The sequence below is a fragment of the Rhamphochromis longiceps genome, linkage group LG1, assembly GCF_057381845.1.
Source record: "Rhamphochromis longiceps isolate RC_006_pf linkage group LG1, R_longiceps_female_GT1.1, whole genome shotgun sequence".
In the NCBI taxonomy this organism is placed as follows: domain Eukaryota; kingdom Metazoa; phylum Chordata; class Actinopteri; order Cichliformes; family Cichlidae; genus Rhamphochromis; species Rhamphochromis longiceps.
Window position 1 is genome coordinate 24420102 of NC_140557.1, and position 22841 is coordinate 24442942.

The 22841-nt window shown below is 45.6% G+C and overlaps 1 protein-coding gene across 9 annotated transcripts in view; it reads left to right on the plus strand.

Moving 5' to 3' along the window:
• The window catches only part of cbfa2t3 (CBFA2/RUNX1 partner transcriptional co-repressor 3), a 46632-nt gene extending 26493 nt beyond the window's left edge, over nt 1-20139 (plus strand). For 5 of the 9 annotated variants that reach the window (XM_085402755.1, XM_085402758.1, XM_085402767.1 and 2 more), the window contains exons 5-12: nt 270-451; nt 2653-2936; nt 3597-3682; nt 8065-8344; nt 8857-8925; nt 9637-9690; nt 11399-11589; nt 14608-20139. In XM_085402755.1, the coding sequence (XP_085258881.1) occupies nt 270-451; nt 2653-2936; nt 3597-3682; nt 8065-8344; nt 8857-8925; nt 9637-9690; nt 11399-11589; nt 14608-14991 (1530 nt within the window). In that variant the 3' untranslated portion in view covers nt 14992-20139. Of the gene's footprint in view, nt 1-269; nt 452-2652; nt 2937-3596; nt 3683-8064; nt 8345-8856; nt 8926-9636; nt 9691-11398; nt 11590-11733; nt 13150-14607 lie in introns of those variants that run through there. The other 4 variants (XM_085402786.1, XM_085402759.1, XM_085402757.1 and 1 more) reach the window with 4 other exon arrangements.
• Nucleotides 20140-22841: the final 2702 nt, after the last annotated feature.

The window sequence follows — 22841 nt, forward strand, 5'->3', positions numbered from 1 at the left end:
ACCCCGGAGAAAGAGAGGGAGACACATGGTAGAGGAATGTGTCAAGGGACCTGTCTTATCTCATCCTGTCTCTTCATCTATCACTTTCTTTTTCCTCACCCTAATCTGGCATTATTTCACTCTCACCCCATCTATCTGTGATTCCACCGTGAATTTCTAGCTCTTTTCCTGTCCACTCAACAATCTATGTTCCTACAGGTTCAGTAAATCTACAGCATGTCCTTCCTATATCAACTTACATACTGTCTTCCCTCTTTTTTCCACTGAAGGCAAACCTGCCCTTGCTGCAGAGAGAACTGCTTCACTGTGCCAGGTTGGCCAAGCAGACCCCAGCTCAGTATCTGGCCCAACACGAGCAGCTACTCCTGGACGCAAACGCCAACTCACCACTCGACTCCTCCGAGATAATGCTGGAGATGAATGAGCATGGCAAGAGAAGGACCCCTGACAGGTAACATCTCTCTGTTTAAAAACAAGAAAGCACGACTTCAGAAATGAACATGCAGAGTCTTACACAGACTGTTGTAAATGAATTATTTTAGGGTATTTCAGAATGCCAAGCGACAAGGGGAGGCTATAAATCCTCTGTGCGGGAGGCGGAAGTCTGGACAGCCCTGATGCCAGACTGCCTCTGCCAGCTGTCTGGGAGGGAGGAGAGAGATAAATGCAGCATAGGAAAAGAAAAAAGAGAGACTGAGAGGCGAAAGAAAACGAGATCCAAAGGGGAGCGCAGGGAGCGAAGTACAGTACATGTCCTGAACATTATCCAAAGACAGACAGGAGGTCTAACAGAGCTATTGTCCCACATTTCTCCCCGGCACTCTGATTTATTCGCTCAGCTAAGAGGATAACACACGAGAGAATTAACTGACGTTTCCCTTTTTCATTTCTTCCTTCTTCTCTTACTGGCACTGCCCTTATTTTGCATTTGACTTCTTCACCCCGCTCTCTCGCTCCCCTTCTTACATCGCCTGACCTGCGGGCTCCCGGCCGCTGTCCATATGTCAGAGACGTGTCCAGATGGCGATGTGCTGGCCACAATGCTGAGCACATCCTAGGCAGGGTGTGGGGAGACAGGTGGTGGCTATGGTTTTGAATGGGACTAGAGGTTGGAGCTGGACATGCAATCCCACTGTAATCCCCACACATCCTCTTCACAACCTCTGGCTTATACGCAGCAGGCAGGACTCAGAGGACAGGAGGTGGGGGTGTACAGCTGGGCCAAGGCCTACGTCATGCCAGCTATACCTCTGATTTGCTAGACAGTACAACCAGGGATGTGTACGATTATAGCTGACATGCACAATAATATAGACACGGATAACTGAAAACGAGTACGCACACACATAAACACACACCATCATCATCAGTGTTGCATTTATTCGCCTTTGATCCCCAGGATAATAAAGAGTGATTTCCATCTGAATGCCTAGCTATTGCCATCCAGCTAAACAGATTAATATCAACACTCCCATTTAAACTGTCCAGATGGCTTGAAAACACAACCTCTCGCACACACACACACTTAAAGTACACAGACACAAATGAGTGTCACTAAACATCTGCCAAACACACAGCATTCAGCCCATATTGCCCCTTAAGCCCAAGAGCAGGGTGGGAGAAATACTTGCAATCTAAGAGTAGGCTGAGGGATATTCAGATTAAGAGCTTGAGATGCAGGGTGTATGCTTGGACTTGGTTTTGTTTGGTACATATGGCGTACAGCTGTGCAAAAGCTTTGCAGAGGCACTGACTTACCGCAGTTGAACAACAAGCACCTCTCAGCAGGGATACGCAAGATGTGTGCGTGAGGATGTATGTGCGCTGGCATACACCATATGGTAGTTGCTCAACTTTAAAAAAAGACAGATTTGTGTTCCTTCCTGAAGCCTCTTCAAACAGGTTTAACTTGCAATACTGGAGTCTTCATTTAATAATTATCCATCAGACTCTGCTGTTACCATTTGATATTTAACCGTACACCAAATACAAAGACACATTAGAAGACAGACAACAGATAGCTATCATAAAAGGAATCACATCTACATGTTTAGAGCTAGTCTTTTCTCCTAAAAGGAGATTCTGGCTTTCACTTTATTTTGCTCTCCTGAACTCTGACATAATACATTGGCATTGGATATCAATGCTTGCAAAGCCATCCCACAGTTTCCATATTAGTCACTGTGGTCTGGCAAGGCCAAGGATGGAATAACAAGAGAAGCATGTAGTCTGTATAGAGGTTGATTTTATTCTTGCAGACATGCCAAAGTGAGATGATATATATATATATATATATATATATATATATATATATATATATATATATATATATATAGAGAGAGATAGATAGATAGATAGATAGATAGATAGATAGATAGATAGATAGATAGATAGATATGAGATGAATAATAATGAGTTTTGTGTATTTTTAAGCATTATGACACTTGAGATAACATTGGAAAAAAGTTTTAAAGGCTTAAAGCTCTCTAAACTTAACTTTAAATAGGATACATTTGCAATTACTTTACCACTGATGACATCCAAAAAAGGAAAAAAGCAAAATAATTTGTGGCTATGCCGCTAAATCACCGTTTCCAGGCCATCTGAGCTCAGAAACACTGAATTAATCCACCACCCTGTCCTCTTTCACAGGACCAAAGACAGCTCTGAGAGAGATGGGTTGCACCCGGAGCACCTGGCTAAGAGGCCCTGCACCATCAGCCCCAGCCAACGCTTCAGCCCCAGCACAGGTCTTCCTGCTCACCCTCCTCTCAATGGACTCCCCACACACCCTCCCAATGGCATCCCCCACCCGCCAAACCCCCAAGTGGGACCCCAGCACTATCGTTTAGAAGACATGGCTCTGGCACACCAATACAGAGATGCTTACAGGCATAACGAACACCGCGAAGTCCGTGACAGGCACCGGCAGACAGGTAGAACAGCTGCAAAGCATTCATTTGGTTAGATAAGTCAGTAATACCACAGTGACACTACACACAGTTTCACGGTCAAGACCGAGCGAGCTTCAGTGTATATAAATGGGGTGTATGTAGAGAACAAAGGCCACCTGTCAGTCCAGTGTGATAATCCTTGTGGCACTGTGTCTATAAAAAGACCACAGCCATACATGCCCATGTGGTCACCTGCAGCAACCATACATGCCTTCCTTCTGGTTCTTATACAAACAATCTCACTGATTAGATATGAGCGTGTGTTTTATTATAAACAATGTATAGACAATGTTAGAGCGTGTTTCAGTGACTCTTCTAATTTGATTTGTGCTAAATTTGTATAATGCAGCGTCTTTATATGCTTTATTATGGGACTTACATTAAAATGCATACAGCAGGAGTTGTACAGGAAATATAAAAAATCAAAAAACAAGAAAATTAAAGCAGTGCGCTCAGCTAATGGACAAAGCTAACAACTGCTGCCTTACTGACATAGCTAGTAAGGCCTAAGAAATAAGTCAGGGAGTTTATTTCATTATGTCGACACAGTTATTTAAAAAAAATGAGTTGATGATGTGTGAAGTCTACATGACAATAATGTGGCACAAACTTCTTTGTGTTTGTGGGTTTCTTTTTTTATAGCAGTCCACGGAGCTCGCCAAGAGGAAGTGATTGATCACCGTCTTACAGATCGAGAGTGGGCAGAGGAATGGAAGCACCTCGATAATGTACGAATCTGCAAAGCAGCTGTGTTTAATGACAACCACCTTTTTACTTCCATCCATCCATCCATCTTCATCCGCTTTGTCCGGGGCCGGGTCGCGGGGGCAGCAGCCTAAGCAAAGAGGCCCAGACCTCCCTCTCCCCAGCCACCTCCTCCAGCTTATCCGGGGGAATACCAAGGCGTTCCCAGGCCAGCCGAGAGATATAATCTCTCCAGCGTGTCCTGGGTCTGCCCCGGGGCCTCCTCCCGGTGGGACATGCCTGGAACACCTCACCCAGGAGGCGCCCAGGGGGCATCCTTGTCAGATGCCCGAACCACCTCAGCTGGCTCCTTTCGATGTGGAGCAGCAGCTGCTCTACTCTGAGCCCCTCCCGGATGGCCGAACTTCTCACCCTATCTCTAAGGGAGAGGCCAGCCACCCTTCGGAGGAAGCTCATTTCTGCCGCTTGTATCCGCGATCTCGTTCTTTCGGTCACTACCCACAGCTCGTGGCCATAGGTGAGGGTAGGGACGTAGATCGACCGGTAAATTGAGAGCTTCGCTTTTACACTCAGCTCCCTCTTCACCACGACGGACCGGTGCAGCGTCCGCATTACTGCAGCTGCAGCCCCAATCCGTCTGTCGATCTCCGGCTCCCTTCTCCCATCACTCGCGAACAAGACCCCGAGATACTTGAACTCCTCCACTTGTGGCAGGAACTCATCCCCGACCCGGAGTGGGCACTCCACCCTTTTCCGGCTGAGAACCATGGCCTCAGATTTGGAGGTGCTGATCCTCATTCCCGCTGCTTCACACTCGGCTGCGAACCGTTCCAGTGCGAGCTGGAGGCCTTCACCCGATGAAGCCAACAGAACCACATCATCTGCAAAAATCAGAGATGAGATTCTGAGGCCACCAAAGCGAAAGCCCTCCGCCACTTGGCTGCACCTAGAAATCCTGTCCATAAAAATTATGAACAGAACCGGAGACAAAGGGCAGCCCTGGCGAAGCCCATCACCCACCGGGAACGAGTCCGACTTATTGCCGGCAATGCGAACCAAGCTCTTGCAACGGTTGTATAGGGATCGAATGGCCCGTAGCAATGGGCCAGACACCCCATATTCCCGCAACACCTCCCACAGGACACCCCGAGGGACACGGTCGAATGCCTTCTCCAAGTCCACAAAACACATGTAGACTGGTTGGGCAAACTCCCATGCACCCTCAAGTATCCTGGAGAGGATAAAGAGCTGGTCCAGTGTTCCGCGACCAGGACGAAAACCGCATTGTTCCTCCTGTATCCGAGGTTCGACTAACGGACGAACTCTCCTTTCCAGCACCCTGGCATAGACTTTCCCAGGGAGGCTGAGGAGTGTGATCCCCCTGTAGTTGGAACACACCCTCCGGTCCCCTTTCTTAAAGATGGGGACCACCACCCCGGTCTGCCAGTCCACAGGTACTGCCCCTGATCTCCACGCAACATTGCAGAGGCGTGTCAACCAGGACAGCCCTACAACGTCCAGAGCCTTCAGGAACTCGGGGCGGACCTCATCAACACCAGGGGCTCTGCCACCAAGGAGTTGTTTAACTGCCTCAGTGACCTCGCCCCCGGAAATTGGCGGGTCATTCCCCTCATCCCCAGACTCTGCTTCCTCCTCGGAAGACGTGTCAGTGGGATTAAGGAGGTCCTCGAAGTATTCCTTCCACCGCCTGACAATTTTCTCAGTCGACGTCAGCAGCGCTCCGCCAGCACTATACACAGTGCAGGTAGAGCACCGCTTTCCCCTCCTGAGACGACTGACGGTTTGCCAGAATCTCTTCGAGGCAGTCCGAAAGTCTTTTTCCATGGCCTCTCCGAACTCCTCCCACACCCGAGTTTTTGCTTCAGCCACTGCCCGAGCCGCATTCCGCTTGGCCTGTCGATACCTGTCGGCTGCCTCCGGAGTCCCACAGGCTAACCAAGCCCGATAGGACTCCTTCTTCAGCCTGGTGGCTCCCTTCACCTCTGGTGTCCACCATTTGGTTCGGGGATTACCACCACGGCAGGCACCCACCACCTTGCGGCCGCAGCTCAATGCAGCAGCTTCGGCAATGGAGACTCTGAACATGGTCCATTCGGACTCAATGTCCCCAGTCTCCCTCGGAATGCTGTCGAAGCTCTGCCGGAGGTGTGCGTTGAAGATCTCGCGGACTGGGGCCTCTGCTAGACGTTCCCAGCACACCCTCACTACGCGTTTAGGTGCACCAGGTCTGTCCAGCGTCCTCCCCCGCCACCTGATCCAACTCACCACCAGGTGGTGATCAGTTGACAGCTCAGCCCCTCTCTTTACCCGAGTGTCCAGAACATATGGTCGCAGGTCTGCTGATACGATTACAAAATCGATCATCGACCTACGGCCTAGAGCGTCCTGGTGCCACGTGCACTTATGGACACTCTTATGTTCGAACAGGGTGTTCGTTATGGCCAAACTGTGGTTAGCACAGAAGTCCAATAACAGAGCACCGCTCGGGTTCAGATCAGGGAGGCCGTTCCTCCCAATCACGCCCCTCCAGGTCTCGCTGTCGTTACCCACGTGAGCATTGAAGTCTCCCAGCAGGACAACAGAGTCTCCAGGTGGAGCACCCTCCAGCACCCTCCCCAGGGACTCTAAGAAGGCTGGGTACTCTGAACTGCCACTTGGCGCATAAGCGCAGATGACAGTCAGGACCCGTTCCCCGACCCTAAGGCGCAGGGAACAAACCCTCTCGTCCACCGGGAAAAACCCCAACGTACCGACAGCAAGCCGAGGGGATATTAGGATACCCACCCCAGCCCGCCGCCTCTCACCAGAGGCAACTCCAGACTGAGACAGAGTCCAGCCCCTCTCCGGGAGACTGGTTCCAGAGCCCAAGCCATGTGTAGAGGTGAGCCCGACTATATCTAGCCGGTACCTCTCAACCTCACGCACTAACTCAGGCTCCTTCCCCACCAGAGAGGTGACATTCCATGTCCCTATTGCCAGTCTTGGCAGCCGGGGGTCAGTCCGCCAGGGCCTCCGCTCCTGGCCGCCACCCAGCACACAATGCACCCGACCCCTATGGCGCCTCCTGCGGGTGGTGGGCCTGCGGGAGGATGGGCCCATGTCTCCTCTTCGGGCCCGGCCACCAGACGCTCGCCCTCGGGCACCCTCCCCGGGCCTGGCTCCAGGGCGGGGCCCCGGTAACCCTATCCCGGGCAGGATAAACTGTTCCCTCGGTGTCCTTTTCATAAGGGTCTTATGAATCGCTCTTTGTCTGGTCCCTCACCCAGGGCCAATTTGCCATGGGAGACCCTACCAGGGGGCAAAAGTCCCCAGACAACATAGCCCCTGGGATCCCTGGGACACACAAACCCCTCCACCACGATAAGGTAGCGATTCATTCAAAATCAAACAATGGGGGGGGGGAGTTTGTTTTAGTGCAATTGACGGCATGCAGATGACAGGGACAGGAGCTGCTGACAGACAGTTGACCTTACGAGGTCTGCGACAGTGCGGTGAATTAACAACAGACACACACCTATCTGGATTCCTAGCACTCAACTCTATGAGAAACCATGTAGGCTAGAGACACATACATGCACACACAATGCAAGAGTGAGAAACACAGAGAGAGAGAGAAACAGGGCCCCAGATGGAGCTCAGGACCCAGCAGAGAGCAGCTCCAGCTGGGGTGAGCAGCTGAGACAAGAGCTGCAGTCATGGAGAGAAACCGGCCAGGCCTGGACCCCTGCCAAATTAGAAACACTTCACTGAAATAAATATAGCTAACTCAGAGGGGAGGGAGGTGGTGGAGAGGCAGGGGAAAGAAGTCAGAGATGGAGAGAGGGAAAGACGAATGGGAATAATGATATAGATTGAATGTCAACCATGCTAAACCCATTTAGCAGATCTTTCTATGTCTGGAAAGTCAGGGCACTTTGGAAAACAGTTACACTGGTTACAATAAAGGGGGAGGTGGAGGGGGAAGGAAATCTGTTGAGCTGGCAAGGAGCAGAGCAGAAGGGTAGAAGGAATCGGTTCAACACTGTCATCAGCAGCCCAGCTGTTAAATTATCATCGTTGCGTCATCGTAATGCTGTCAGACGTTCACCAACAAGCACGGAATTCATGAACAAATAGGTCGAGACACTAACACACACTGCTCGCAAGCACACGTCTGGTTTTGGGACAGGAAAAGTGGCTCGAAAAGTGGCTCTTAAGTTTTGGAGAGGTTTTGTTCTCATGAGCTATTAGGAAAAACAATCCATTTAAAAATGTGGTCCCTTTCAAAACCTTTCATTTGAAACTTCCCTCCCATTAGTTTACTTTTTTTCTGGGGCGGAGGGGACCAGTAAACGTCTCCTCTTGTTCATTAATCACTTTAAGTAAATATCATTTGCCTTTGCAGCTCCTCAACTGCATCATGGACATGGTAGAGAAGACAAGGCGCTCTTTGACAGTGCTGCGCCGCTGCCAGGAGGCCGACCGGGAGGAGATGAATCACTGGATCCGGCGCTACAGTGACGTGGAGGAGATGAAAAAAGGTGGGAGCAACGGACAGCACTGCCTTCCTCCTCCTCCTCTTCCTCCTCCTCACCACAACTCCTCCTCCAACACAGCTAGCAGCAGCGAGTCACTGCCCGTAGGAACTTCCTCGGCTGCTGAAAGGCAGACAGGCAGACAGACAGGTAGACAAACACACGCAGGGTATGTTTGGCAAAGCAAAACACTCACGGCAAGGTAGGGCTTACTTAAAATGCTGGAAACGCCGTAATATATCAATTTAGACACAGAGAGTTAGTCAGATGATGATATTTACAGCAGATTTACAAATTTTAGCTCAAACTGTGAGGCATACAAAACATCTCCTTGCAATATCCTGGATCTTTAACCAGCTGATTGCACCCTTATGTCGACAGCATGCTCATTCGTAATTAAGATTTGTATTCACGTCTAGCTCCCATATTCCACTTCCTTCCCACAAATAGTTGGAGAAAGTCTATGGCAGCCTGTTTACTGTACTGATGTTGCCACATATATATATACACACATTTTACCTTTTTATACCTTTTTATCGATTCCAAAAATAGAACTGGAAACTGTAGGGCAGTCATGGATGGATGTGTGTTCGAGCAGATCAACAGTTTGTCTCCATGTGCATGCAATCGACACTGAGTGTGAGCCTGCGTGTGTGTTTCAGAGATCCATCGAGACTTCTTACACAGGCCTCCCTCAGGATACCTCCCGGAAGAAATCTGGAGGAAAGCTGGTAAGAGTCAAGCATCTTCCTTCTTCTTCTTCTTTCTATTGTCTCCGTGATTGACCTCACACAGACTAACAAAACACACACACAAACACTGTCGTCATTCTTCACGGCCCTCACCCCGGCTGCAGACAGACAGAGCAGAGGCCTTACAGCTGTAGGTCCATCAGGCCAGAGGATTGGACGTCCTCTGTGTCATTAGGATAAATGCCCTCCATCTGTCACCACCATGAAAGGCCACTGCAGTTAAAGCTGCAGTGAAAATGCAGTCAGTGGGCCTACGGTAGGCCGCGGCAGCACAGCACAGCACAAGGTGGAGTTTTAACTGGTCTCCATCATCGGGAGCACTTGAATTTTTATCCCACTTTTTCCACTCACATTTCATACACAGACCTTTGACTGAAGGGAATAAGAAACAAACTGCTGAGATATAGAGACAGAAGAAGAAGAAATCCAAAAAAAGCTTTATTTTTGGCTAATTTTGCCAAAAGGAAGCAGGTGGGAGCGTTGCACCGCATGGGACCTGCATGTTAGATAGAGCCTGTCCCGGGAGCGGTCTGGTTCAGCCCTTGTTCCACCTCAGTCCCAGCACCATTATTCTGCACTCATACTCCAATACTCTGCGGAGGAATAGATGCTGCTGCTGTCTGCAAAATACTGTGCTGCATTTTCACCGGCAGCAAAAGGCTCTTTTAATTGCAGTTGTTTTTCATACAGGTACTACAAGCATCCCGCTCTCCCCAGCACTAAAGCACCTCCAAAACAAGCAGGGTGAGTAACATATCTCACTCCCAGCATCTCACCTCCAATGTTTGTGTGCGTGTATGTGCATAAGTGTCAGCTCTATCTCAGCACCCTGGTAGTCTGTGCTGATGTAGCTGCGGCACCTCTCGCTTTTTTTTATTAAAACCAGACACGTGTTCTCTGGTCTGGTTCACATTGAGAGACTGCATTGCTTTTGAAAAATAAGATCTGAAGTGTGAAAAAGCAGACAGAAATAACACATCTCAGGGACTTGCCAAATCCCTGCAGAATTAAAACGTTAATATTGCCGCCCCCGTGTTTTCCATTAAGTGCTAATTGCCCCAGCATCTGCTATGCAGTCTCCTTGATAAGAATTAATTAAATTTGCAAACTAATCTTAGTGGTGCATGCATTAGGCCAGATAATTGAGAAGCTTGGAATAATGCAGATAGTGTTTGCAAGGTAGAGAAGAAAGAAGAGGAGGAGAAGGAGGGGTGTAGGGAGGGGGGGGGGGGGGGGGGGGGGGAGTAGGAATAAAATGAAGGTAGTGAGGGAATGACAGGATGTGGGACAGGACAGACACGTGTACCTTAAGTGTAACTATATGTGTACAGTGTTGACAGAATGCAAACTTTTTTTTAGCACAAGAGCGCTGAATTCACACAAGCTCACATAGAGCTCCATGCACACGCTGCCATGCGCATGTACACAGCAGCAAAGTGTGGATAAGGCTCCCCCTCACTCCCTATCTTTCTGCACAGTAGTTTGAAACAACTGGAGTGGAGCGGCAAGGAAAAGTGACAGTTATTTATGAGTTCCCCTTCAAACAAACATTGACTGGAGGAAATGTTGAGCAGGGGAGAGAACTGCGTCGTCTAACCCGCCTAGCAATCCACTTTAGGGTGTCATTTGTGTCTTTATGCGTGTGCGCACGTTGCTATAATTGGGTCATGTGGGTTATCTGGAGAAATATTATTCAATGTATGAAAATATTGCTGTCTTTGCTGGTAGAAAATATGTTAGAGGAATTCACATCTTGTCATCGCAACATACCACATTAGCATTTGAATGCTAAACAGTGTGTTTTTGGCAAACTATTTCCGAGGCGAATGAAGTCCTACGGGAAAACATGTTGTGCGCTGCGAGGCCAGTAATGAAAGACCACAAAACGTAATCACTTCTGCTTCTTACTGAGAAGGAACTACAGGAAGTTTCTATTTTCGACTGCCATCTGGAAAGGAGTCTACCCACCTGCCTGTTATAAAAACAAAGCCTCCTTACTCATATGGTGGACTCCTGCTGGAAAAACAAAAGACCATGTGATGAAGCCTACATTGTAGGAAGTCAGCCGGTGGAGATATGTGTGCCGGCTGCGGGGGGAAATTATTCGCCCTTTACTGTAAACTCTTGTCAGTTTCTGGTAAAACTGTTCTTGTGATAGGATGACAATTCATTCAGGGTGCTTGATGAACAACCGAGTTGGTGACATCTGCTGTTGTCAGCTCTGAAAATGATTGTGACCAGACGTGTTTGAATAAATGATTGAAGTCTGGTTTCTTTTCTTTTTTTCACACTTCTCCTGGCATAAAGTTTTAAATCTTGGATGATGTACATCTGTTTGCTGCGTTACAACAAGACGGCAGCTTAAAGAGCCTTAATAAAGGATGACAGACAGAGCAGGCTGGATGGGACGATGGCCATAAGCACTAACACTCTCTCTCTTTCTCTCTCTCAGAGGAGGCAGTGAATGAGGTGAAGCGACAGGCGATGTCGGAGCTGCAGAAAGCAGTGTCAGACGCTGAGAGGAAGGCTCATGAGATGATTTCTGCCGAGCGCTCCAAAATGGAGAGGGCACTGGCTGAAGCCAAGAGGCAAGCCTCTGAGGATGCATTAACAGTCATCAACCAGCAGGAAGACTCCAGTGAAGTGAGTATCACAGACCCCCTACCGACATATTGCCTCATCCTTCTCTCATTGGAACTTTAAATTCCTTAATCAGTCATCAGGCCCTTTGTTTTAAGGCTTTCTTGATCCATTACCCTTTGCTCCCCTTACCTGTCACGTCCGCAGTGGCAGACGAGTGGAGGTTGGACGTAGGACCCAAGATGCAAGCACTGACTTTGATGAGAGTGAGCTTTATTGTGACGGAGATAGAACAAACAGCAAAGGAGGTGGCAAGTGCTGAACCTAAGATTAACTAAACTGGGAAAAACTAACACAAGCAGACCTGAAATGGCGCTGCAGGGAGACTCAGGGAACCAACATAGGGTGATGCAGGGAAATAACTGCAACAGGCAGGAGAACACACAGGGCTTAAATACACACAGCAATAATCAAGAGATGAGAGACAGGAGGGGAACACACCTGGGAGAAATCAGAGCTGACGAGACAGGGGAAACGTAAACTGAACACACTCACATACACAGAGAACCAGACAAGACACTGAACTTAACAGACAGACTCACGGGCATACAGTGTGACACCATGGACAGAGAGGGAACACGGAGAAGTGGGAGCAGGCAGGCATAGAACAAAACCCTAACAAATGGCAAACCTTAACAAAAGATATAACAGAATAAACAAGAACACAGAATAATATAAAAAAACACAAAACACTGAGTCGACAGACTCAGGACCATGACATCACCTTGCATTGTGTAATCCATGCAGCTGGCTTCTCTCGGTTTGGTGCAGCAGCAGCATGTTGTCATCATTACTGCAGAAGCAGTCCAGTTGTCTGTGTAAATAAAAGCAGACAGACCCAGATGGTTGGAGCAGAGTGCCAGGCTGAGGCCATTAGTGAGCAGTTGACCACCACCTGCTGGTAACACAAACCAGTGGCCTTGGACCAAGAATTAAATCCATAACATTGAATCCCCATGCAAAGAGGAGCAGACAAATTGTGGATGACACACACAAACTGGCTTGTAAATGCCACTTAGTTTAGGTTTTAACATGTACAATGTGAGAAATTGTTTTAAAAATACAGTATTCTGAACTGTAATGCATTGTTTTTGATGAATAAAGTTAAAAAAAAATGCAAAAGCTGATGCCTTTGAAGAACATACCTACTGTGCAGTCTTGTGGTATAATATAGTTGTTGTTTTATTTTCATATCACCCGAATGACACACTGTGTTACATCGTAACGATACTGTAATATTTTTGGGAAAAATAACCTGCATAGTCAAGTAGTCAAGTATTTATTTATTGTCATTGTCAAAGAACAATGAAATTGCGTTTGGGGCTTCCGTACAACCCGTAAAAAACAAAACAAAAAAAAAAACAAATACCCCTTAAAACCCAAGTGTAAATATTTAACCCAGTGTGACTTCAGTGCAATGAGACAATCCTTAGCAACAACATGAGAACAAGACAGGTAATGTTCATAGGACATTCAGACAAAGACCTGAGAAACATGACAAAATGCAACAATGCAACCCGTTCAATATTATTGTACTGTGAGATATGATGGTTGTCTATTTAAGAAAGAGGGGGGGGGCAGGGGGGGGGAAGAGAATAAAGATATAATGCACCAATGCAGACCAGTTCAGTGCTATTAAGAAGTTGGATATGGTTATTGTCCGTGAGAGGGGGGCAGAGAGGGGAGGGGGGCAGAATTCAGGAGCCTCACAGCCTGTGGATACAGGCTGTTGGCCAGTCTGGATGTTCTGGCCTGTATAGACCTGTACCTTCTCCCTGAGGGCAGCAGGTGGAAAAGGTGGCGCGCAGGGTGATGTTGGTCCCGCAGGATACTGTGCACCCTCCTCAGACAGCGAGTGGGGAAGATATTACTGATCTCTGGCAGAATTGTTCCAATAATTCTGCCAGCTTCTTTCACCACCCGCTGGAGTGCTTGCTGGTCGGCCTTGGTGCAGCTGGGTAACCACACTAGAAATCCATACGTCAGAACGCTGCTGTTGGCATAGTTGTAGAAGTTCAACATCAGAGGTCTGGGAATGTGTGCGCTCCGCAGTCTCCTCAGGTAGTAGAGGCGCTGTTGGGCCTTCCGTGCAACTAAGGTGATATGGTTGCCCCAGGACAGGTCCTCAGTCACAGTTACCCCCAAGAATTTAAAACTGCTCACCCTCTCCACCGCCTCACTACCAATGAAGAGAGGCAGATGGTTGTTATGACCCTTCCTCTGGAAATCTACAATGATCTCCTTGGTCTTTTTGGTGTTTAAGACCAAGTTATTGTCGTGGCACCATGACTCTAGTTGTTGCACCTCTGTCCTGTAGTTTGTCTCATCGTTGTTGGATATAAGTCCGAGCACTGTGGTGTCATCGGCAAACTTAACAATGAGATTGGACGCGCAGGAGGAAATACAGTCATGGGTGAAGAGAGTGTATAGCAGAGGGCTCAGAACACACCCCTGAGGGGCACCGGTGTTGACCACAAGGGTGGAAGAGGTGTTCTTACCCACTCTGACACTCTGTCTACGGTTAGTGAGGAAGTCCACAATCCAGTTGCACAGAGAGGAGTTGAGTCCCAGTTGGTGGAGTTTGGGACGGAGTTTATATGGCCGGATGGTATTAAAAGCCGAGCTGTAGTCTACAAAGAGGAGCCGTGCATAGGTGTTCCAGTGTTCCAAGTGCTTCAATAATGTGTGCAGCACTATGGCGATCGCATCCTCAGTTGACCGGTTCTCCCTGTATGCAAACTGGTGCGGGTCCAGAGATGGTGGAAAAGCAGCTCTGATGTGTTTAATGACCAGTCTCTCCAGGCATTTGGCGGGAATGGGGGTGAGTGCCACAGGTCTGAAATCGTTCAGACATGTGACATTTGACTGTTTTTATATTAAGGTAATGCAGTGGAGAAATAACATATTTCCTGCTGGCAAATCTAGACTCTTGTTGCAGCGTTAGGAAGTGTAAACTCTGCTTGGTTGAGTACAAAATAGACTTATTTTTATCGACCCACTCTCTCCCTACTGTCTCAACAGAGCTGCTGGAATTGTGGGAGGAAAGCCAGCGAGACGTGCAGCGGCTGCAACACAGCTCGCTACTGTGGCTCCTTCTGCCAACACAAAGACTGGGAGAAGCACCACCACGTCTGTGGTCAAGGCCTTCAGGGGCTGCCAGGGGGCAGCAGTGTCCCTCTAGGAACCCCCTCCTCCAGCTCCTCCGCCTCCTCCAGCGCGCCCCCAACTCACTCCGAGCGCACTCCTCCAGGACCCCTGTCACTCGCAGCCCAGAGCAGTATTGCGGGAGGGGCCGGCAGCGGCAGCGGAAGTGTTTCTGCCAGCCCCAAAGAGAGTAGTTCCAGCAGTGCCTCTCGCTCCACAACTCCAGCCACCCCCGCACTACTGGATGCCACCTCTCGCTGACGTCTGAACTTCGTCCCCTCCCTGCATACCGAAGTGACAGCGCTCACACTCCACACAAAACCAAACTGAGGAATCTTCATCGCAAACTGCTCCAGTCCCCTCCTTTACCTCTTATTTCCCTCATATCCCGATCTGTAACATCTTCTCTTTAACCTGATGATGGACTTGTTTCCTCACCTTCCTCCAGAATACTTTCTCTTTTACAGCCACAGATACAAAGATTGTGGTCTGGGGTTCAATGTAGTGTAAAGCATGACGAGTGCAGTGTCTCCTTTCTCTGTTGAAGAAACATATCAGATGTGTTTGCTGAGAACATGAGCTTTGACTTGAAGATTTGCCCTCAGTAACGTAAGCATGGTAAATAATGTCCACTATAAGGGCTGTGAGGAGGCAGCATCAATGGGGGATGACTAGGCCGATTAGCACCTGGATAGGATTTCCCTTTAATTTAGCACCAATGAGATGAGCCCTGAGATGTGCACTAACAGTCCAAACAGTTCCCAGATGTGGGACTTTTTCTAGTATCCTATTGGAGAAAGGCAAGGAGCATAATACCTTTTTTGTTATTTTTGAGGGAAGGGGTAAAAGTTGGGATGCGATTAATTCCTCAGAAACACAACTTAGTATTTATTAAAAGTTCTTTTCTGGCTTTAAGGGAAAACAAAGAGAAGTCCAAATATTCTAAATAAAGAATAATAACGATTATGCTGATGTTGATTATGATAACAGTAATGATATGAAAAAAATAACTTAATTTTGAACTGCTAACTACCTTGCTAGCGAGCCAAGAAAATCTACACCGGACTCACCTCTCTGCACCATTATGAACCCAAATGATTTCAAAGATGAAAAATAACATGATCCAAACCTTTGTATTACACTGCCAAAGTGAGTAAGTAAGCGATAAAGAGAAGCACTCATCTTGTAACCAAACACAAAGCAACATCACCTCCTCAGCAGATAAGCCAGCCCTGAGACGACCGGGCTGCAGAGGAGCTGCAAAACGGGACCCAGAGACAGCAAACTGTGACCTGCTTTGATGTGCAGCTGCCTCCTGCAGTCTGGGTAAAAGTACAGCGATTCCTCAGAGACGGCCCAGACTAGTGAATATGGACAATGCTCTGAACTTACCTACAAGAAAGACTTAATGAAATAGATGGAAACCCTGCAACAGTGTGTTTTTGTTTAAATGGTAGAGAGGACAAAGAGGAAGGAAAAAAGCTACACAGCCTCAAAGGAGACGATGGTGTGTACATGGCAAAGGAGCTGCCGAAACAGAAAAAAAAAACCTCAACACAAGCTTGAAAACATTGTCCAAGATGGCATTACAAACTATGGAGATACGTGGAAGGATTGTTTGTAAGTTTTTGTTGTTTTTTGTTTTGTTTTTAATTTACGCTCCACAGCGAGGAGATCTTTGAAGGAATTACCTTTACATTCACTCCCTCCTTTTCCAAAGCATGATAAACACAAGACAGAGCCTAAAAAAGGGCGGTGTAGACTTTGTTCTCCTTTCTCTTTCTACCTCCCCTCACCCCTCTCCTCCCTTCCATGTTCTTCCCCAACTACTTGACTCACATGTGCCCTACCCCTCCGCTGGCTTTGGACAGAGAGCCACAAAGCAAGCCCCACGGGTAGGGCTGAACCCGCTTGTAGATATCGTTCCTCTCTTCATTTTTCAATAATGTCTCTTGTTGCTGATGTCCACACGTGCTGCCCTTGTGTATATCCGGAAAGACGGACTTTTGTTTTTGTTTTGCTACCTTTCACTTTCCTCCTTTGAGTTCGGGTTGAGCAGTGAAGACAGAGCAAGGACGCTTTTGTTTATGAGAGGAAGGCCTGCATTGTACTTATTGTTTGATTTGTTGAATCTATATCAATGAGATGGAAACCCCTCTTGTAGAATATTTTGTATTGCTCGCATTGTAAGACAGTGAGAGGACGGAGGTGCAATATGAAGAGAATTCAGCTACTGAATGGAACCTCAGCAACTGCCCATAGGGTGTCATATAATATAGATACATATAAATATATTTAAAGTAACATCAGTAACTTAATGTGAATGTACATAGTATTTAAAGAGGTCCAAAAATGTGTTTGCCAAATAACAGAAACCTTTAAAGTTTAATGTCCAGATTTTTTTTCACAGTACATTTGTTTTTAAAATTGATCAAATTTCTTTTCTCTCATACAAGTTAAACACTTTTTCAATTTTCACTCAAATCAAAGTGTCATGTGACTCCGAGTGGAGGAAACTGTTGGCAACAGTGGCAAAACAGCTCTGCATCCTGCAGTAGGTGACTCAACAGTGTGTATTAATAGAAAGGCTCAGTGGTAACTCAATTAGTTTGTTTTTTTCTTCTCATTTACACCAATTTTTGGAAATGTCATACTTGACACATCACGTCAAGCACTCAGTTTCTTACCAGCCGTTTAGCTCCAGCGCCCCTGTAGTGATCCTCTCTCTCTTGGTCCTCATCAGTCTGCGTGCATGTGGTTAACAGTGTTTGTTTCTCCCATGGTGCAGGATTAAGCGATACGCCAGTGTTAAGCTACAGTACATGACAAATCTAATTTGATACCCAATCTTTAAAATGTTGTTCTTTACTCCTCGCTGCTTATTGTTCATTTGTAAAGAAACAATTTGAGTATAAGCTGCTGACCTGGGGGTGGGGGTGGGGTGGGGGGCAGGTCTTTAGTTTCAGGCCAAGAGAGTAGCACGACTTCTTTCGCGCTGTTTTTTCTTTTCCAGGCTTTCCCACACGCCTCAGCAATAAGGTTAACACGAGAATACTAAACAGTCAAAAAGCCTTGAAAAAAATGTGTGTGCATATTTTATATTGATTATTGTATAGCTTACATGCTTGGCGTCCTTTGCTTGGACCAAATGGGGAAAAAAGAGTAACTTTGTTTTTGCAGTTGGGGCATGGGAAAACAAAAACTCTTTGTTACTTTTTAGTTTTTGTTGGATTGATTTTTTTTTTGACTATCTGAGACCATATTTCAAATGACATAAGCTGCAAGGTACCCCTTCATTCGTGTGTAGCATTTATGTATGTGTGTTAGAATTACCATGTTAAGGCGCTGACCTCAGCCTATTTTCTTTTTCTGTGACTTGTTCCTTTTACCCTGATGTCGAATTCCTCCACTACTACCACAAACCACTGCTCACAACCCTCCCTTCACACTAGCTACCTCCTGTGACCATACAGCTAACCACCAGGAGAGGTTAACCTGGACTTTGAAAAGCTGGGTTGAGAGCAGACATGGACACACACACACATGCCCGCTCAAAAGTCGTCATAAAAGGAAATAGCGTTGTAGAGAACTGTCTTTACTCATAATGTTTAAATCTATTTATTCCTCTCAGACCCTAGTGTCTCTCTTTTTCTTTTCTTTTTTAAAACACATCCCACTAAAAAGCTGATACTGCTAGAATTTAGTAACAGGCACACATGCAGTCAGACCTCCGTATTACCAAACCGATCAGAGAATTGACCATGACATGCCATTTGTTGTCCAAAACCAATAAAAGCACAGACCAAAGTACTCCTGTATTGCCATAGTAGGTTCTGAAATGGTGTGAATCAGCAGACCAGAAGTAATAAAGGTTAGAGCTCAGCTACACCAGTTAACCAAAGTGTCTGAAATACACACGCTCAGAGCCCAGGAGTGAAGACCGCCCTCAATGAACCGGCTGAGTTTCAGAAGTGTAGAATTATTATTCAAGCAATCAAAGCGCTTGTTGTCTACATACTGAAAAGTGCTTCTGTAAAAATAATAGAAGCCTCTCCTTTCAAACAGCCTACTGATTGCGTGTTCTTACAGTCACAAAGCCTTGCAGAGATAAAAATGAATGCATGGTGTGTGTGCGTGTGTGTGCATATGGTTGTGTGTGTGTGTTTTTGTAAGTCTTTTTTTCTTTATGTCTCTGTACAAACTACTTGAAACCTTCAGAGCTTTAATGAAACATCCCAGGCCGTGTACAGTGGCACATTGATTCACAGTATGTAGCAGCAGCTTTTTGCAGTACAGTGACACGTTTTTCTATAACATCCACATCCACGCAACATTGTGGCGGCAGTTCCGTTCATCTTTCGAGCGCGCTGCTCGTGTGTGTGCCTCCATGTCTGTGAGTAAGCCCTCAGATAAACGAAACAAAGCCAAACCCAACAGACCATTATAAATGACCAAAACACAACCAAAAGCTACAACCATCTCAGTTCAATTTCGCTTTGGTTCTAATTTTTGTGTTATGTCCCAGCAGTAGAGAACGTCAGCTGTGATTGATTGCGTGAGATATGAGACTGCAGTTCGAATCTGCACAGGAAAGAGCAAAATTGTCCTTCACTCCTCCTGGGTTCAGTGGACAGTAGGATACAGAAGATCAGCTGGGGTAATGAAACAAATGCAATTAGTGCATTAGTGCTGTGGTGTCATTTACTTTTCTCTGTGAAGATATTATATATGGCAAACACATAAGGGCTCTGCTGTTGTGAATACCATCCAAGGGTCTCCAAACACTTTGCATTGGCCATGTGTCTTATTTGTTTAACTATGTACATGATATGGGCAAAACACATGTTTAGAGAAGACAGATATTAGCAGGTTGGTGTTTGTTCCTCCCAACTCCAACCAGAGAAGCTTCAAAGCTCATCAGATGTGACGCTGACTTGTCCTTCCTGTGAAACAGGCTCCAATATATAGCTACAGTAGAAAGCTAAGGTGGCAAACAGTGGATACAGAACTTGTTTTCCCAAAAGCCATGGCTCAGGATGGTCTTGTTTTTATCTTTACATAAACTGAATAAAGGTTTATGGTTTTTTATGTGTAGGGAAGCATTCTATACTGTAATGTGCAATACATTATTACAGAAAAACATGTTTCTGTAGGAAAGGATGGCGCTTTGAAGATCTTTTCCCTTTTGTTTAATTTCCCTCTTCAAACGGTCCTGTTGCCATTTTTAGATGAAGTAAACTGTGCCAGAAGAATTCAATTCTTATTTGTATTTATTTCTTGCATGCTTTCCTCCCTGTTGCTAATACCGCTCTTTAACTGTTCGCTCTGTTGGATGTGTGAAGCTGTAAAACATTCTAATTCAGGTTATTGTCTGTGTTGAACAATGTAACTGTGTAATTAAAACATGAAATGAAGTATTCATTGCTGTTCTCTCTTGTCTTTTTCAAATGTGGGAATATTCTAAGATTACATGCCCAGAAAATGAAATTGATCCATTGTTATTAAATAATTATTAACACAGTGTCATCATCCCAAATGTTGACATATCACCAAAAAATCTAGACATACCATGAAGATTATGTAAGTATATTACAACAGTGACACACAAAAACATTACTAAACAACTCTGGTCTCATGTTAAAATCACCTCTTCTACTAATTCTTCTTCTTTCGGCTGCATCACTCCATCTCCATCTTTACACCTGCCTCCATTGACCCTATTCATAGCATTTCCCCCTGTCACACCAACCCTCTCCATGTCCTCCTTCACTGCATCCATGAATCTCCTCTGTGGTCTTTTCCTCCTGCCTGGCAGCTCCATCTTCAACATCCTTTGTCTGGTCTTCCTGTTTATTATTTCATCTGCACATGTCCAAATCATCTCAGCCTTGCCTCTCTAACTCTCTCCAGACTGCTCAACCTGAGCTGTCCCTTTCCACCCCACCAGCTGTTTTTTTTAGGTCTTTTGTGCACTGTCCGTTGGTTTGGATTTTATACTAAAGTAAATGTAATAGTCTGAGTAAATCTTATTATACGTTTAACCTCTTCTGAATCACCTGCTAGGTTTTTTAAAAAAAATCAATTTCTTCCCTTCTTATAATGAGGCACACGGTGGACTGGTCTGTCAACAAATCTAATATTTGCCCAGGTTCAACAACACAAGAGACCAATCAAATTGTAGTGATGTCATAGTTTTGTAACGTGGAAACACCATAACACCACATACGAAACATAAGCCTAATCCGATAGAATCATACTATAGCCCAGTAACCCTAAACCCATTCATGATCACATCCCAACCCCCATCCATAACCTTGACCTTAACTGACCCCGTTTTTGGATATTTTTTTTTCCCTCAGTGGGCATCGGCAGGTTTTTTCCAAGTTGCAAAGCTATGACACCTTAACAAAGTGATTGGTCAGATGCAATGTTGATCCTGGACTTGCCTCCCTACATCTAAACCGCTGAACTTTATTTTACATTTTTTAAGGTTATCCAAACCTTCCCAGGGCTCCTGTAGAAATGACATTAATGACACTCCATGTGTGAGTTTTTTCTTCCCTCCATCACCCCCAACCGGTCACGGCATATGGCCACCCCTCCCTGAGCCTGGTTCTTCCTATCTTGCATAAATCGGCTGTTGATCTTCTTTACTCATTTCAGTTATTATCAAGCAAAATAGTTGCATGTTTAATCATCTGGGAATTTACCCAGATTTATTTATTTATTTAGACAGAGATCCTGACCCCTCCAATGTTCAGCACAAAGTTGAGCGGATGTTTCTTCCTCATACATTGGTGTTTCTTTTTGAGACACTTCAGGACAACAATGTGATATTGTTGTTATTAGAGACACCAATAGAAACTACAGTTAGGTCCACAGTTACACATTTTTTCCCTGTATTTTTGCTTCTGTATAGCACCACAGTCAAGATATGGTTTAAGTGCACATTTTCAGTTTTATTTTTCAAGGGGTTTTGCAAGAAATATTGCATTATCTGTTTAGGAATGACAGCTTTTTTTTATACACAGTCCCACATTTTCAAATTGTTAAAAGTAACTGGCTGGCAGGCTGTTTCACTGGTGAAGTCTGTTCCCTTGTTAATTTATGAGAAATTAAGCAAAAACAAAATTTGGAGTTAATACCAAGTGTTGAACCTATTTGGTAACTTCCCATATGGAAAAGAAATAGTAAAAACATATATGATTTACTCATGAAAGTGGCCACTTTCATGAGTAAATCATATATAAATCATATAAGGCTTACATGATTTACTCATGAAAGTGGCCACTTTCTCATTACTTTCATATATTTTTTTAGTAAGTATACAAAACATACAAGTTTCATTATATAATTTTTCAAGGGATCTTATATGTGTTTTCACTCTTGTATGCTTTTCATACAAGTTTCATACAAGACAGATAAAAATTTTATAAGATTTATATATATCTTTTCTATATGGGTTGTCATGGGAATTTTCCATGTGAGATGTTGTTGCAAGTGAAGGAAGCCATCAAGCTGAAAAATAGACAGAGAGATATGAAAAACATTAGTGGCCAAAGGTGGGCAACTTTATTGTCTGGTACAGTCTTTAAAAGGTGCACTACTTAGCACTGCTTAGACGCCTGGGAGACCACAGAGTATAACCAAAGCAAATGATCGCAATATTCTGTCAAGAACACTCTCAAGGAGGCAGGTGTATCATTGTCAAGGTCTACAAACAAGAAGTGCCATTATGAATGGAAATACAGAGGGTTTATACTAAGGTCCAAACCACTGAAGAACAGGAGGGTCAGAAAACATCTAACAGAGCCTGAACATTTCTGGAGAGATGCAACCAAGATGAACTTGTAAAAGAACGATAAAAACAGAAAAGTATGGAGAAGGAGAGAAACAGCTCATGATCCGATGACATTACCTGTCCAATATGGTTATGGTAATGTTATGGCATGAGTATGTGTGGCTGCCAGTGGAACTAGCAGCAATAGTTTTTACTGATGATGTGACTCCTGATAGAAGTAGCAGGATTAATTGTAAAGTGTACAGGGCTATACTCTCAGCTCAGATTCAGTCCAGTGCTGCAAAATTGATTGGACAGCACTTCACGGTGC